The sequence below is a fragment of the Mustela nivalis genome (assembly GCF_964662115.1).
Source record: "Mustela nivalis genome assembly, chromosome: 12".
NCBI classification, from domain to species: Eukaryota; Metazoa; Chordata; class Mammalia; order Carnivora; family Mustelidae; genus Mustela; species Mustela nivalis.
In genome coordinates this window covers 35770784-35785276 of record NC_139031.1, presented here as the reverse complement: position 1 = coordinate 35785276, position 14493 = coordinate 35770784, and the positions used below count along the sequence as shown (strand labels likewise).

The 14493-nt window shown below is 43.1% G+C and overlaps 1 protein-coding gene across 1 annotated transcript; it reads left to right on the top strand.

The window, feature by feature from the left end:
• Positions 1 to 2516: 2516 nt before the first annotated feature.
• LSMEM1 (leucine rich single-pass membrane protein 1) lies at positions 2517 to 13229 on the top strand (the record flags this gene model as incomplete). The annotated part of the gene is made up of 4 exons (XM_082693093.1): positions 2517 to 3393; positions 7487 to 7615; positions 9340 to 9468; positions 13099 to 13229. Exons 2-4 carry the CDS (start codon positions 7492 to 7494, stop codon positions 13227 to 13229), a joined length of 384 nt encoding a protein of 127 aa, XP_082549219.1. The 5' UTR covers positions 2517 to 3393; positions 7487 to 7491.
• Positions 13230 to 14493: the final 1264 nt, after the last annotated feature.

The following is a 14493-nucleotide window of genomic DNA, read 5'->3' as shown; positions in this document are numbered from 1 at the left end:
CTGGCACCATCCTTTTCCATTTCTTAGGGGGCATTTCAGCCTTGAGGTTTTTCCTAGCACCTAGCATATTTCTGAGTGGGGCTTATACTGCTTATTTTTTAATTTGCTATGTTTAGAAACATCTGACAGTATCCTATTTGATAGATGAAGTTTTCTGCCTTTTTACTTTTTTCTCATTCTCCCAGAATTTTTTCATTAAATTGGCATCATTGTATTACATAGTGACCATATTTTTCTGTGTTCATTCCCGAACTAGTTCGCTGTGCTTCTGTTTCCATTCTCAACATTTTGTCTTGGTTTTACATACACATCACTACTTCTTCCAAAACCGTCCCAAATAGGTAAAACTTTAAATCTATTTTTGACATGGTCAAAGCTCTACTGTGTACTTGTTTCAGTGTAAACTAAATTCTTTCTTACCCATGTATACAGCTGTTTCCTGAGACTTCATCATCCTGGTATTTGTTTTTCTCTCTGATTGGAGTTTGTATTTCCTGGACCCTGTGTCTTGGTTATTAGATTACTTAATTGTTGAAGTGGAACACTTCCTTCAGTAACTTCAGGAATGGGTGCATGGGAGGTTGATTACTTTGAGAGTACTACATGTCTGAAAGGTAGTATGAATTGGTATATAAGACTTGACGTAGATCAAGAGTTTCAAAGGCATTGCTCTATTCTAATTAAAGTGTTGTGATGCACAGTATTTATTTCTGATTTCTTTGTTTTTTTGTTAGAGGTTTTTTAGTGTTATAAAATTGTGTGATACTGTGCTTTGGTGGCCCCTGGCAATCTGGAAAATAAAATTTGTAGGTTCTTGACCCTGCCCTGCACTACACCTTCCCCAAGCCAAAAATCCCAACTGCACGCACACACATATACACTTTTCTTTGTGTCCAAACCCCATGACATAACTAAAGGCTGCTGGATTCCTTATTTTTCATTTATTTTTCTTTCTGGGAGATTTCTATAATGTAGTTTTCCAATGTTCATGAAATGACCTGCTTGTGTTTAGCTTCATACTAAGTGTTGCCGCCAATTATTGAGCCCGCCTGGACTCTGCAGTTTCCCTTACTCATCAGTGATCGTCCTCTGGAGGCCTGTGAAGGCAGGCTAACAACCACGGTCTCTTGCATATTTAATACATTTGTTAAAATATTGTTCAGTATTGTTTCTTCCAATTTTCTTTCTTGTGGTTTTGAAATCTTTATATCTATTCTGCCTTTTAGCTGGAGTTTTAGGAGGAAGAAGAGATGAGTGTTTATCTGCTTCTTAGGCTTATAGGTGGATACATTTTCATGAAATTTATGGATGTTTGCTCAACAAGGATTAATGGGGATTCAGTGTATACAAATCTTTGAGTTTTCTTGAAAGTAGTAAAATGGTATAAGACAGACAAGTTCATTCCTTGATTCTTCGTTAATCTTGCTGGTTTTAAAGGAATTTTAAAATGGCCCCTGCCTACTAAGTTCTTTGAGGCTCAAGCATTAATTTTGGAACAACCAGCATTCCATGATTCAAGTGGCATCCACTGAATTTTCTGGGAATTGAATCTAGATAGAATAAATTACTTGAAATAAAAATCAAATACTTAAAAATGCCCCCAGATTAAACAATTCAGGTGAGAATACCCATTTTCTTCTTGTGGCTTTGAACTATTCCTAATGTGTTCTTTCAAGTATGTAATAGATAAAATGAGGTGTGTCCTCTTGCTTTGCTCTTAATGTAGTTCTCCAGAATTGGGAGACAATTGGTCATAAGCTATAAAAACTTTCGGCCCCTTCACTGGTTTAAAAATTCAGAGGCACCTAGGTGGCTCAGTTGGTTAAATGTCTGCCTTCAGCTCAGGTCATGGTCCCAGGGTCCTGGGATCGAGTCCTGCTTCGGGCTCCCTGCTCAGCAGGGAGCCTTTCTCTCCCTCTTCCCACTTATGCTTTCTTGCTATCTCTGTCTCTCTCAAAAACAAGAAAATCTTAAAAAAAAAAAAATGGTTTTACTCAGATTTTGGTGTAAGGAATTGCTTAGGCTCCATTTTCCTCATCCCTGGAGGGAATTGATAATTCACAGGCTTGTAAGACTATAGGAGAGAGAAAAACAGTAAATGCTCAAAATGAGGCCATTCTATTATTTTTTCAAAGATTTGATGGTTTAAGACAGATCAGGTTGTCAGGGGAGTATTTAAAAAACAGGCTGGGGAGTATTTAAAAAACAGGCTGATAATTAACAGCAAACATTTTCATTTTTCATGGAATTTGGCATAGGTTTTTAAAGTACAATATAGTTCTGAGAAGGCAGTTATGAGTTATGTCTTCTGCATCAATTGGTCCGCTGGTACAGATGAAGCCTAAGAAAATGGCTTTCCTTTCCCCTAAAAGTAGGGTGAGGTCTGTACTGAATGTAAAATGTAAAGGAAGTTCTGTGAAGCCAATATTTTCTCACTGACATACAAAATGTTTCAAGGACAAATAATGTCTGTCTTAGATGGGGCAGTGGAAGGTGGGATTAGAAATGACTGCGTATTCCTTTAGTACCCAGCCCTCAGCATCCCGCTGGGAGAGTCTGTCCCTGTGGCCTTCAAATGGGGCTCACAGGGACCTCAGGACTCACTGTAGCTCCTTTTATGTACAGCAGAGGGCAGAAGCTCCTTGGCGTGTTCGTGAGGGAGCCACACAAGAGAAAGCCTGACATTCCTGAGAAAGGAGGATGCCTAAAAAAACTCCGAGTGAATAAAGCTTTCCGGTAGACAGGGAGGCGGATGAGACAAAGTGCTTCCCTCTCCTGCGGTGGGTCTGGAGCCACAAAATCTCCCCTTCCCAATCCTGTTTCCTAGTGACTGGACGCCCTAGGGACTCTCTGACGTGCCATGCCCCTAGTTAATATCACAACCTTGTTCTGTCTTTGCTGATTGCCATCCTCTGCCTGGTCTGGAGTCCTGTGCGAGGTAGTTGTCAGGATGGCAGCTCCAGTCTGCTAGGGGACATTTATATACGGGCGCATACCGTGGCCGAGGCGCTAGAAATGTGTCTGCTTACACACACACACCAGCCAAATAAGGACATTTAACTTTGGTCCAATAAGGACCTCATCAGTTACCAACTGAATCAAAGCATGGTGGCTTTTTATTTTCAAAGCATGGTTTCAGCAATATATTCACAAAAAGCTCAGACATTTTGAAAAAAGTATTTGGCATCTTACATTGCTTGGCTAAATGAACACTAAATATAGACCGACATCAAGCTGGGGTTTCTGGGCCTTGTAGGAACACCTGTGCGCTGAAGGAAGGCAAACAAAGAACCACAGAATTTGTAAAGTTTTGTTGCAGTTGCTTCTGATTAGTTTTTTTTTTTTTTTTTTTTTTTCCCCCCTGGCCGCCTAGCAGTCAAAGCTCACATTTTTGTAAGTAATTTGCATGTTATTACTCTGCCGACCTCATTATGATTCTTGAGCCTGGGATTTTTTTGTTGCATGCACTCTGCTTTTAACTTTTGATAGAAATGATTTAAACTTGATTTAAAAAATTAATTCCTGAATATGAAGAGGCACTGACTCTGAAATGGAATTAAAGAACAAATTACCATGACTCACTCAATAAAGCTTCCTGTTAGCTTCGAGTTATGCCCGATTATAACAATTCTGATCCTGTGGCAAGCAATATCGGTGTGTTACTTCCGAGCTTTGAGACCGAGCACCTTTGGTTAAAAAATAAAGAGCAAAGCCATTTTTCATAGACAACTATTCTGTCAGAATATTTGTAGGTAGTGAAAGAGTCCTTAAATGACTCTTTTTTAAAAAAAGAATCAGTTTTGAGCATTGATCTAAGCTGGAGGAAAATGAAATTACTTACATGTTTTAGTGCCAGGTATCAGAAAGGGCTCCATTAAAAGGATACTACTTTGGTCAACCTTAATGAGCAGATTTGCACACCAGGATTAGGGAGGAAGGCTGAGCCGGGGTGATGCAGAATTTAGTAACCAGCCCTGCTGATTGTTTCCCTTCTACGGAGGAGCCACAGATAGCAACAACTGGATGCCAACAGCCGTGGGTCCTCATTTTAGGGCCATGTGATCCTGTATCCATTTTCTTATCGAGTCATTGGTGAGCACTTGGTGGCCGTGAACCACAGACGCCCAACTCTGTTTTCTTGGACAGTTCTTTATTTTCCATTTGCATGTTGTAGTTAATTTTAAAAATACATGAAAATGGCATCTCTTTATATTGTGACTTAATCCTGAATAAGAAATTTACTTTCAGGGCCCTTCATAGCTTAAGTTGCTGCCTTAGTGCTTTTGGACTCCATGTTGCCCTGAGTCACCTTTGTAGTCAGCAGTAGCAAGGCTAATGATTTGGAGATTTAATTAACTGCATGGCTCTTGGGTTAGCTTTCGTGGCTGTGATTTTCTATTTGGCCCTCCACTTTGTAAACGTCAATTAAGCTTCAGTCTGAGATTTGAGCAATACGAATTCCATTCCTAAAGGGGAAGCTAAGGCTCAAGGACATTAAGTCAGAGATCCAAAAATGAACCACGCGTCAGTCACCAAGCCTAAAATAGGAGCCATGGCTGGAATGATGATCTTATGATGTGAAACATATAACCTTTAGTCTTCATCAAATTTTAGTATCGGGGAGAGTAGAATATACGAGATGATAACACATAGAATATCTCTGGAAGAAGAGAAATCTGTGACCATGCCTCAGTCACGGTTTTACCTGTGAGAGGATAAGATTTGATTGAGCTCTAGGGCTCCTTTATTTTATATGCTGCTGCTGCTTTTTAAAAAAATGACCACTCCATGTCATTCCCTTATGAATGCTCCATGGGTCTATTTGGAATTCAGTATCTAAGGTGTGCTTCAGTAGTAGCTAAACTACCCAGAGAATTATGTATATTTTTGTTAATTAAAATTTCAAGGTAACTGAAACACCTTGTTCAGTCTTTAACTTTGGTTGAGCAAAAGTTTAATGAGTCCATGGCATTTTTTAAAAAGATCTATTTATTCATTTTAGAAAGAGAGAGCATATGTGGTGGGAGGGACAGAGGGAGGGTGAGAGACTCCTAAGCAGACTTCCCGCTGAGCATGGAGTGGGATGAGGGGCTCGATCCCACAATGCTGAGACCATGAGCCGAAATCAAGAGGTGGCCTCTCAACTGACTGAGCCCCCCCAGGCGCCCCAGGTCATTCTGAGCTTGCTGTTTTTCTTTTTTTTTTCTTTCTTTTTTTTTTTTAAGATTTTATTTATTTATTTGACAGAGAGAAATCACAAGTAGATGGAGAGGCAGCCAGAGAGAGAGAGGGAAGCAGGCTCCCCGCTGAGCAGAGAGCCCGATGCGGGACTCGATTCCAGGACCCCGAGATCATGACCTGAGCCGAAGGCAGCGGCTTAACCCACTGAGCCACCCAGGTGCCCCGCTCGCTGTTTTTCTTAGGACTTCAGGAGCATATTTTTTTTCATAAATCCTAGTGGGTTTCAGGTATCACTGGAAAATTCCTGTTTTTTTAATATTTTAGAATATAATTTAATCTGCTTAGTAAATGGCTGATTCTTTTTTCAGATCTTCTACAGGTGTTCACATCTTCCCCCCCACCCCCGAATTTGGTTTCTCCTATTTTTCTTCATTCTGTAACGGCTATTGAAGGAAAATTGTAAAATGTTTATGGAACGTAGTGTGTTGCTTCCTATCAGCAGGCACAAAGCTTATTGAGTTTACCAGAGGCCAGTTAGATATCACATGAGGATTTTTACACTCAGTTTTATTTCCATTAGTGTATTTATTATTAACTGCCTTAAATTCTTTTGAAAATGGTGAGCTTCAGCTCTTGAATAAAATATGTTAATTACTCTCACTTAAGTCACTGGCTTATACATTCGACACTGGGCACTTGGGAGAATTCGGTGCTGACCCTCAGAAAACTGACAGTTTTCTGTCAGTTGGGAAAGTCAAAGATGGGAGCAATAAATGTTGTAAAACAGGGTCAGTGTTCTGGTGGAAGAAGGCAACTGCATCCAGCACAAGCACAGAGGAGAAGCAGGTTGGTTCTTAGAGGAGGGGAGAGGTTTGAGCTGAGGTATGAACGAGGGTTAGGGAGGGATGCGGAGAAGAGAGGGACGACGCAGGCAGCTCTGAAGCGAGAGGCCCGCTTCCAGCTCCGCAACTCACTAAATGGATGATCTCGGGCATTCCCCAGCTCAGCTTCGATATCCTCACTGAGGAAAGGATGGGGACCAGACCAGAGCATGTCCACCATCCCCTTCAGATCAAAAAGCCCGGGATCACTATCAGACTCATTTTATGAAAAGAGAGAACTGTGAAAGAGACAGCTTTGATAGTAATTTGAGTTTGTCTTCCTAGAGCTCTGTATTTCATGTAGTTAAAGGGCCGTCATTTCTCTGTTGTGCTGGACAGACAGCTTAAAATAGACCTTTTTAATCCATTCAGGCTTTTCGGGGTTGTCTGAAGTGGTGCTGTCATTAGAAAATGGAAGTCTCGCTTTTGAAATTCTGTATTATGTAAGTGACCTTGATCTAAGGAAACTCAGAAGGAAGAGACCTCAGATGTCCCAGAGTCTGGTCTCCAGCTCGCCATAGGGTTCCTGTCTATAGCTTCTAAGCTTGTGAAGATTTCGTCTTGAGGACTCCCAGCCAGCAGCTCAGGGCTAAAGGGTACATTTAAGGTAGAAACTCATATGCCATATTGAGGGAGAATATAAAATACAAAAATGGCAGTTTTGTGCCATTGGTTGAGCATCTGCCTCTCAATTTCAGCTCTGGTCATGATCTCAGGGTCATGGGATCGAGCTCCGTGTCGGGCTCTGTGCTCACTGTGGCGTCTGCTTGAGATTCTCTCTGCCGGTCTGCCTCTGCCCCATTCCCCGCTCTCAAAAAAATATATATAAATAAATAATAAATACTAAAAAGGAATTAAATAAATAATGTATTTAAAAAATAAAGAGTTAAAAGAAAATTGCAGTTTTGTTTTACAGCTGCATGCAGTTAGGACAGTTCATCCTAATACTCTCTTCTCCCCTCAGAATCTTTGGGCCCGAGGCTGACTAGCTTAGTTTTGTTTTTCTATATGTTTATACATACTTTTCTTGGGCAAAGGATTTGAGGCATTTCACCAGAATATAAACAATGTAATAAAAGAAAAAATATTTTAAAATAACTTAGAAAATAAAAAAAGGAGGCCCGGGGAAGAGAGACCTGAGGAATCAGCGGAGGAGGGGAAGGATATTCAGAGAAGCAAGGTATAAAGGGCTCGGACTGGGCCACACACTTGAGTCTGAGCTTCCTGGCAAGCCAGGCAAAAAGAGTAGATACGAAGTTGTCCCCACAAGGAAAAAAAATTTCCTTCTGGACAAGCATAGCTCTTCCAGACCTTTGGCTGAAAGGAATGCGTGTGGAGGGTTCTTTATGTGCCTGTGGCCTGTGGTTCTTGTGACCGGGGCTCCTGGGCCCAGCCTTCTGCTTCACGTCACTCTTTTCTTCCAGGAACAATGAATCATTCCCAGGACACGGGCCCTGGAGGCATGCTTGAAGACAGAAAACTTTATATGGTGGATTCCATAAACGACTTAAACAAACTTAACCTCTGTCCTACGGGATCACAGCACCTGTTCCGTATGTGCCTCCTCCCAGGCTTGAGGGCCCTTCCTGGCTTCCAGGCCGCCTAAAAATAGCAAATGCTAATCTGGACCTGGGTGTGTGTGTGAGGGGGGCAGGGTGGGCATTAGGAACAGCTCAATGTCGGAAGGGCTATTTATTATTAGGCAATTCTTGTTTTTGTTCTTTTAATACTTGCCAGGGGTAGGGGCTTTCTTGGCTCCTAAGCAAGATTTGGAATCCGTCTTCAAGGGTTCTGAGACTTTCCTGTGGAGTGTCTCTCCCAGGAAAGGGTTGGAGGCTGCAGGTCTTCCAAGAGGTTTGCTCCTCCCTCTGGGCATCTGTTGCACCTGCTGGGGACCCCATCCACATCACCAGTGGGGCCCACTTCCCTAGAGAGCTCTGACTTCATAGTGCATTCCTGGAAAATGCTCCACACATTCCTCCAGCTCTTAAAAAGTCATTAGAATTTTATTGGGCAAAGAAATCAACTTAATTTTCTTCTTACAGATTACAAATGGCCCCAACTAAAGGCTTAAGAAAGGAGGGGAAAAGCAAAACAAAAATATGCTAAATACTAAATGTAGACTTTATTCCCTAAATATTGTAAACAAGCTCGATCAGATCATTCTGAGCCCCATTTTTCCAGCTTAAACTGTGACATTCAAACACAGGCCTTAATTTTCCACCGGCCATTTGTTCCATTCCCGTTCTAAACTCTGACTGTCCCAAATTTACACCTATTTTATACCCCTTTTCCATCCTTCCTGAGGTCTTGCTTGTTTCTTCATTTTAATGCGTTTGGGTTTTCACCTGCTTTTACTGGGTCAGTCTCAATAGACGCAGGTGTTTCGATGCCAACTTATGCCATCGCTTTGATTAGGAAGCAAAGGTTGTTGTAGGGTGACTTGGCTCAGGACACAAGGCACTCACCCAGCCACAATCAAGTAGCACTCTGTGTGGGACCGATGCCAAGGAGGAGAGAATACAGAAAGGAAGTCATTAGTCTTTCCAAGTCTCTCTATTTCTTAATGAATTTACTTTGGGTGTCACTAGGCACACGGGCCTTACAAAATGATGGCCACATGCAGACGCTTCATGCTCTGGCTGACCCAAGCTGCCTTAAAAGCATGGTTGCAGTCTCAATTTAACTTCAGAACATTTGAAAGAACCTTGTTTCCAGAGCAGCTTGATTGCAAAGATGCTTCTAAGAGACGAAAATACATTGGAGCCATTTTTCTGCTTAAATGGATGTGGGCTTCACTGATGACCCCCATGATGCAAGGAGACATCTCTGTCTTTGGGTGACTTCCCAGAGTAGTCAGCCTTCTGCTTAGAAGAGGTGTCCCAGCCAGCTGTGTTTTTACTCCTGGGTCACATTGGCGGAAGACGAGACAGAGCCTCCAACATTCTGAGCCTTTGATGTATGTAGCTTCCTCTACCCAGCCCAGGAAAAGCCCCGGTCCGGCTCCTTTAGTGTTAAAACCATCTTCAAAGAACTTTCCAAGGAGATTCCTTGTTTTTTGAATACCGGTGTTGAAGAAGGTAAAAAATTCACAAAGAGCACCAGCCCAAAGGCATTCTTAAAACCTAAGTCACTCTCCAGGGCGATCACTTGGGGAAGACAGGTGTATCCCTTACACTCTAATCATGGGGACAGTTCAGGTCTGGGGACAGTTCAGGTCTGTGGACAAGCCATCTGGGAGGAGTTTTTGTCATTGTTTTTGTTTGTTTCCTATCAGCCCTCGAGGAGAAAATCCCAGATGTTGGCACTAACTCAGGAAACGGAAGTCATAGTTTGTTTTTTATGGGGTTGATAATTGTGCTGATTGTCAGCCTGGCACTGGTTTCCTTCGTGATTTTTCTAATAGGTAAGTACCACCGACATGTTCTCATTACTCAAAGGCTCTTACTTTGCGGCTGGTTGTTTAACTTTGTTCTGGGAGGAGACGTGCTTTTTGGCACTCACAGCTATGCTGAAAGAGGGCGTGCGGTGGCCCTGAGTGAGCCCTACGGCTCCAGGAGGATCGTGGGGACACAAGCCCATGGTGCCCAAAGTTCACAAACACCTCCTAGGACTTTACTCTCTTACTTGAAGTCCCTAGCTGTCAAATGGCTGGCGGCTTATCCTTGGTGACTGTCGGTTTTCTTGGTCCAGTGTAAAACGGTTCTATTCCTTCAGGTCTGTAGCAGAGTCATGCTGAGGCTTCCAATTCCTTTCCAGGTTTTCTCACTTCCCAGGAATCAGCTGGTAGCCTGAGGGCTCTGCACGCCTCCTGCCCCCCTTCCCTCTCAGGCAGTGTTAGGAAGGCTAGGAAGGCGGTAAGACCACTTCTTTCCTGTTTGACGGTGCTTGGGCTCTCCTCGCTGCCCTGCCTGCTCTTGGCCTGGGCCTGACCTCTCCCTTGGGGACGGCTGTCCCACACAGCTCCACAGCCAAAAGACCCCCCCCCCCCCCCCCCCGGTCCTCAAGCCCACCAGTGTTCTCTCTCAGCTAACCCCTGTGGGCCATCATCCAGGACTCTCTTCAGCTTCCTCCCAGCCCCGAGAGAAGCGTGAGAGAAGCCCGAGTGGCCTTTGACACCCTTTCCCCCTGCAGGGATCCACCACACTGTCATTCCTTCTGCCCTTTCCTACTTTGCAGGCCGGGTAGCCTTTGAAAATCGGCACTGAGAAGTGGAGCCCATGTCTTTGGAATGCCCTTAATTTAAATTCATTCAGGATTAGAGGTAGTGCTGGTGGATGGGCGGGGGGTAGGGGGGCAGAGGACGTGACTCTTTGATAGCTTCCCACCTTTTTCCCCCCCCAAACTCCCTCGTTCCAGCTAAAAGGTTTTTAGCCAGCCTGTGGGTGGAGGCAGGTGGGGAGGCATCACGTTTCATCGCTTCTCTCTCACCCAGTCCTTGCCTTCTTGCACTTAGAAGCTGCAAGGGCAACTTTCCCGACCAGGTGCCCTTGTATCTGACTGTCGGCTGGATGTGGTTTGTTCCTGAACCTTCAGGACCATAGAGAGCCTATGGATTACCTTCTGACATGTTACACCAACCAAAATGAATGCTCCAAATATCATTCTGCCACCCCCATCGGGGACAGTGACTGAGTTAAACTACCGTGCCCAAGGTCCACAGCTCATAAGTGCCCAAAGACTCTCCCGCCCTACCTCAAAGAACATGACTTTATCAGCATCCTTATAAATATGGTTTATTTAATATTTGCTGCTGGTGTTTTATATTGAGGGCAAAGTCATATTAACAAGTGGAAGAAGACATGAATAAAGGATGTCTTTATTGGGCAGTTGCTCTGTGCCAGACACATAAATTCATTATCGTAATTTTTACGGCTTGAGGTAGTATTTAATATTTCTGTTTCATCAGTGCAAGACTAAGGTCCAGAGAGTTTACCTCTCCATGTTTACCCTGCTAATCAGAGGCAGAACCAGGATCCAAACCCTCATCTGTCCTGCTCCAGAGCTCCCCTGCCCTTCATTTCCTGCGTTGAAGTAATAAAGTAAGGACTTCCTCTGGTTTTCAGTCAAAACTTAACTCAAACTAAGACCAGAGTTGGCACAGGCATCTAGAAATGAAGTTGGCCTGTGCTGCTCTTTAACAAGGAAATCTTTTTGCTCTCAGTGGGATTGAGTGCAGATTTGTAACCTTTCTCTGAAGTGGAGGAACCTGTGTTCTTTAAAACTCTGGTCTTTTTACATGAGAGAGAAGGCTTATTTTATGATGATTACTTTCTTATTAAACCATGCGGCTCTGGTCATGATCCCAGGGTCCTGGGATCGAGTCCTAGGTTGGGCTCCTTGCTCAGCAGGGCGTCTGGTTCTCTTTTCCCTCCCAGCTTGTGCTCTTTCTCACAATCTCTGTCTCTCTCTTTCTCAAATAATATAAATAAAAATCTTAGAAAAAATAAAACCCGAACAACAGGCCTTAGGTTTTTGTCACAATCCCTCTCCTAAAAAGGAATAATAGACAGCAAGGGTAGATAACTATGGATGCCCCTGGTAGCAGTTTCTAGTGGCCAGGCAGTGTGTTCCTGAGAATACTGGGCACATAGGATATTATTAAGTGTTGCCTGAAGAAAAAAAGGAGCCTATGGTCAAATGCACCTGAGAATTGCTGAGTTAGATAATGCTCTTTTTTTTTTTAACCTTCCTCTGAGTTTCCAAGAGGCAAGTCAGTATATAATTTTTCTGTAACTTTCTTGCACCTGCAACCCCCCCCTTTTTTTTTTAATTTAATTTGGAATCAGTGTATTGTGGAACACAGTTTAGCCAACATGGCTGCTGCTTCCTTCTCTTTGTGACTAATGTTCTAGGAGGTTCCTAAGAGGGAAAAGTATTTAATGTGTTAGGAATTTAGTTTCACATTTTTCCCCAGAAGCAAGTGGTATTCCATCTTGCTCTACAGCAAATCTCAAATAAGATCCTTCCTTCAAGTTTTGGACCATAATTCATCCAGTATAATTTTTCAAACATGGGGAAGAAGCAGCTTCTGAACAATAATTTGTCCCAAACCTGGAAGGGGAAGCTCTAATTTCTAGTTTTCTTTCCCATATTAGTTTATTCACTAAGCCTCATGGCATGTTACCACCATTAGTTCCTGACAGATAGCTTGGGGAAAACTTGCCTAAAATGGAAATCAAGCAGCTCAAATATTAAGTGTGGATTTTGTGTTGCATTTCCTGGAAATTTTAACTCTCATCAGCAGACCTCAAAGTGTTCCATTCTGTACCTGACTTTATCACCAGGAGTTTGGTTTATTTTGAAAATATTGTCTCGGTTCTCAGGATGGTCTGAGGGGAACTCTTACATATTCATTTATGGGCTGGTAATCCAGAACCAGTAGAGCTATGTCAAAAGAGACCAAAACCCAGGGGTGCCTGGGTGGCTCAGTGGGTTAAAGCCTCTGCCTTCAGATTAGGTCATGGTCCCAGGGTCCTGGGATCAACACAACCCCCCCCCCCCCCCCCCCCCCCCCCCCCCCCCCCCCCCCCCCCCGCCACTGGGCTCCTGCTCAGCGGGGAGCCTGCTTCCTCCTCTCTCTCTGCCTGCCTCTCTGCCTACTTGTGATCTCTGTATGTCAAATAAATAAATAAAATCTTAAAAAAAAAAAAGGCCATAAACCAGAAAACCTCATTTCCTGATGAGAAGCCAAAAACCTTCTGAAAAAGACAAAGTAACAATCACTTCCCTGATGTGCTCATAACGAGACAAGCCGGTGGTTTCCCTTGGTTGCTCACGGTGATATTTCTCGACCAAAATCTGTGCGGAGCTTCCAAAGGTAGTCTAGGCTGGCCCCAACAAATTGTAAAAATAATCCACTTGGTAGATAACTTTAGTTTTAAGCAATTCCTCTCCCGGGCATCTGGGCTGCCTGGGAGACCGGAGCAGGGGACTGGCCACGGGGTCCTTTCAGCACTCAGCTAACATGGCACTAACCAGTCCTGACGGAACAGCCTGGAAACCAGTGTAACCCAGTCTGTTTTCTATTTTGAAGTCCAAACTGGAAACAAGATGGATGACGTGTCAAGAAGACTAACAGCTGAGGCAAAGGACATAGACGATCTTAAGAGAATCAACAGCCTGATTGTAAAGCGACTCAATCAACTGGACGCTGAACAAAACTAAAGAAATGAACATCTAAAAGCAGCTGCTAACCCCGGAGCTTACACTTGACTGGGCGCGCGCAGGGTTATGACCTGAGCTTGCGCATTTCTGCAGGCAACAGACTATCTGATTCGGGATCCCAACCCTGGGGCCCACTTTCTGCTGCAGGGATGGGAGCGACTCCAACGCCAAGCGCCATGGGGGTACTAGGCAGAAAAGGGCTCATTTTATGGTAGGGTCCTTCTGCTTCATTGGGGTTAAGGGTGGCTGACGTGAAGGAGAACAAAGGTTAGCAAGAGAATTCGGCTCCGCACCTATACCTTCTCTTACAAAAGGAGCTTTGCCATCAGAATAAGTTCACTGAGCCGGTGAGGTTCATGGCACCTCAAGCACACTTATGAATTCCTGTGACAGCTTGATGAATCCAGTGAATTATCTGTATTCAAGGGAACCAGGTGATGACACTTCTCAATAAAATAAATTCTGCTCAGGTGATTAAACTCTGACTCTTACTTCCCCAGGGACAGGGGCTGGGCTGACTTCAGAGCCAGTTGCCTTCTGGTATTTGCTAGTAGTACTGGTATGTGTATGGTAGGGTGGGAGTCAAAAGAGAGAGCCTGAGTTATTTAACCAATGTTTATTGAGCTCTTTGTGCAAACCGTCTATCTACTTTAGAAGAGTTCACGTTCAACTGGGGAACAAAGGAAATGTATGGTTATATATATATGTTACATAAGCTTTGTTGGCTTCCTTTCTCATGCAAAAAACCCTCAGTGTTCTGCTGATTAATTTTGAAGAAATCTGATAAGTTTGTGGTCTTTACTAAACTACAGGAGGAAATTGTATATTTGGAATATCTGGAACCTGCCCTGTTTTAGCTCAAAAGGTCAGGTACACAGTTTGTGTTACGATATGCTGTGGTATAAATGAGCTTAAAACGCATGTGAGTCTTAGAAAATCTTTTATGTAATGCAAATATATTGTGCAAGTTTATTGAAGAATGCATTGCAATTCTCTCATTTTAGGCTGATGAAAACCCTGTCCTTAACTATTAAACACAAACACACACATTTACATTTTACAACACTAGTTGATGAAATAAACACAAGACATTTTACTTACCTATTTTTGCGCTCAAAAGCATTTGTCCTGCATACTCGCTTCTTAAAATTGATAGATATCATATAGAATATTTTAATATAAAATTTGTGTGTACTGAAAATTCTTATTGAACCGTTGTTGGGTTGTGGCAAAATAAATTATCAGGAAGGAGAGAGATGCAGGG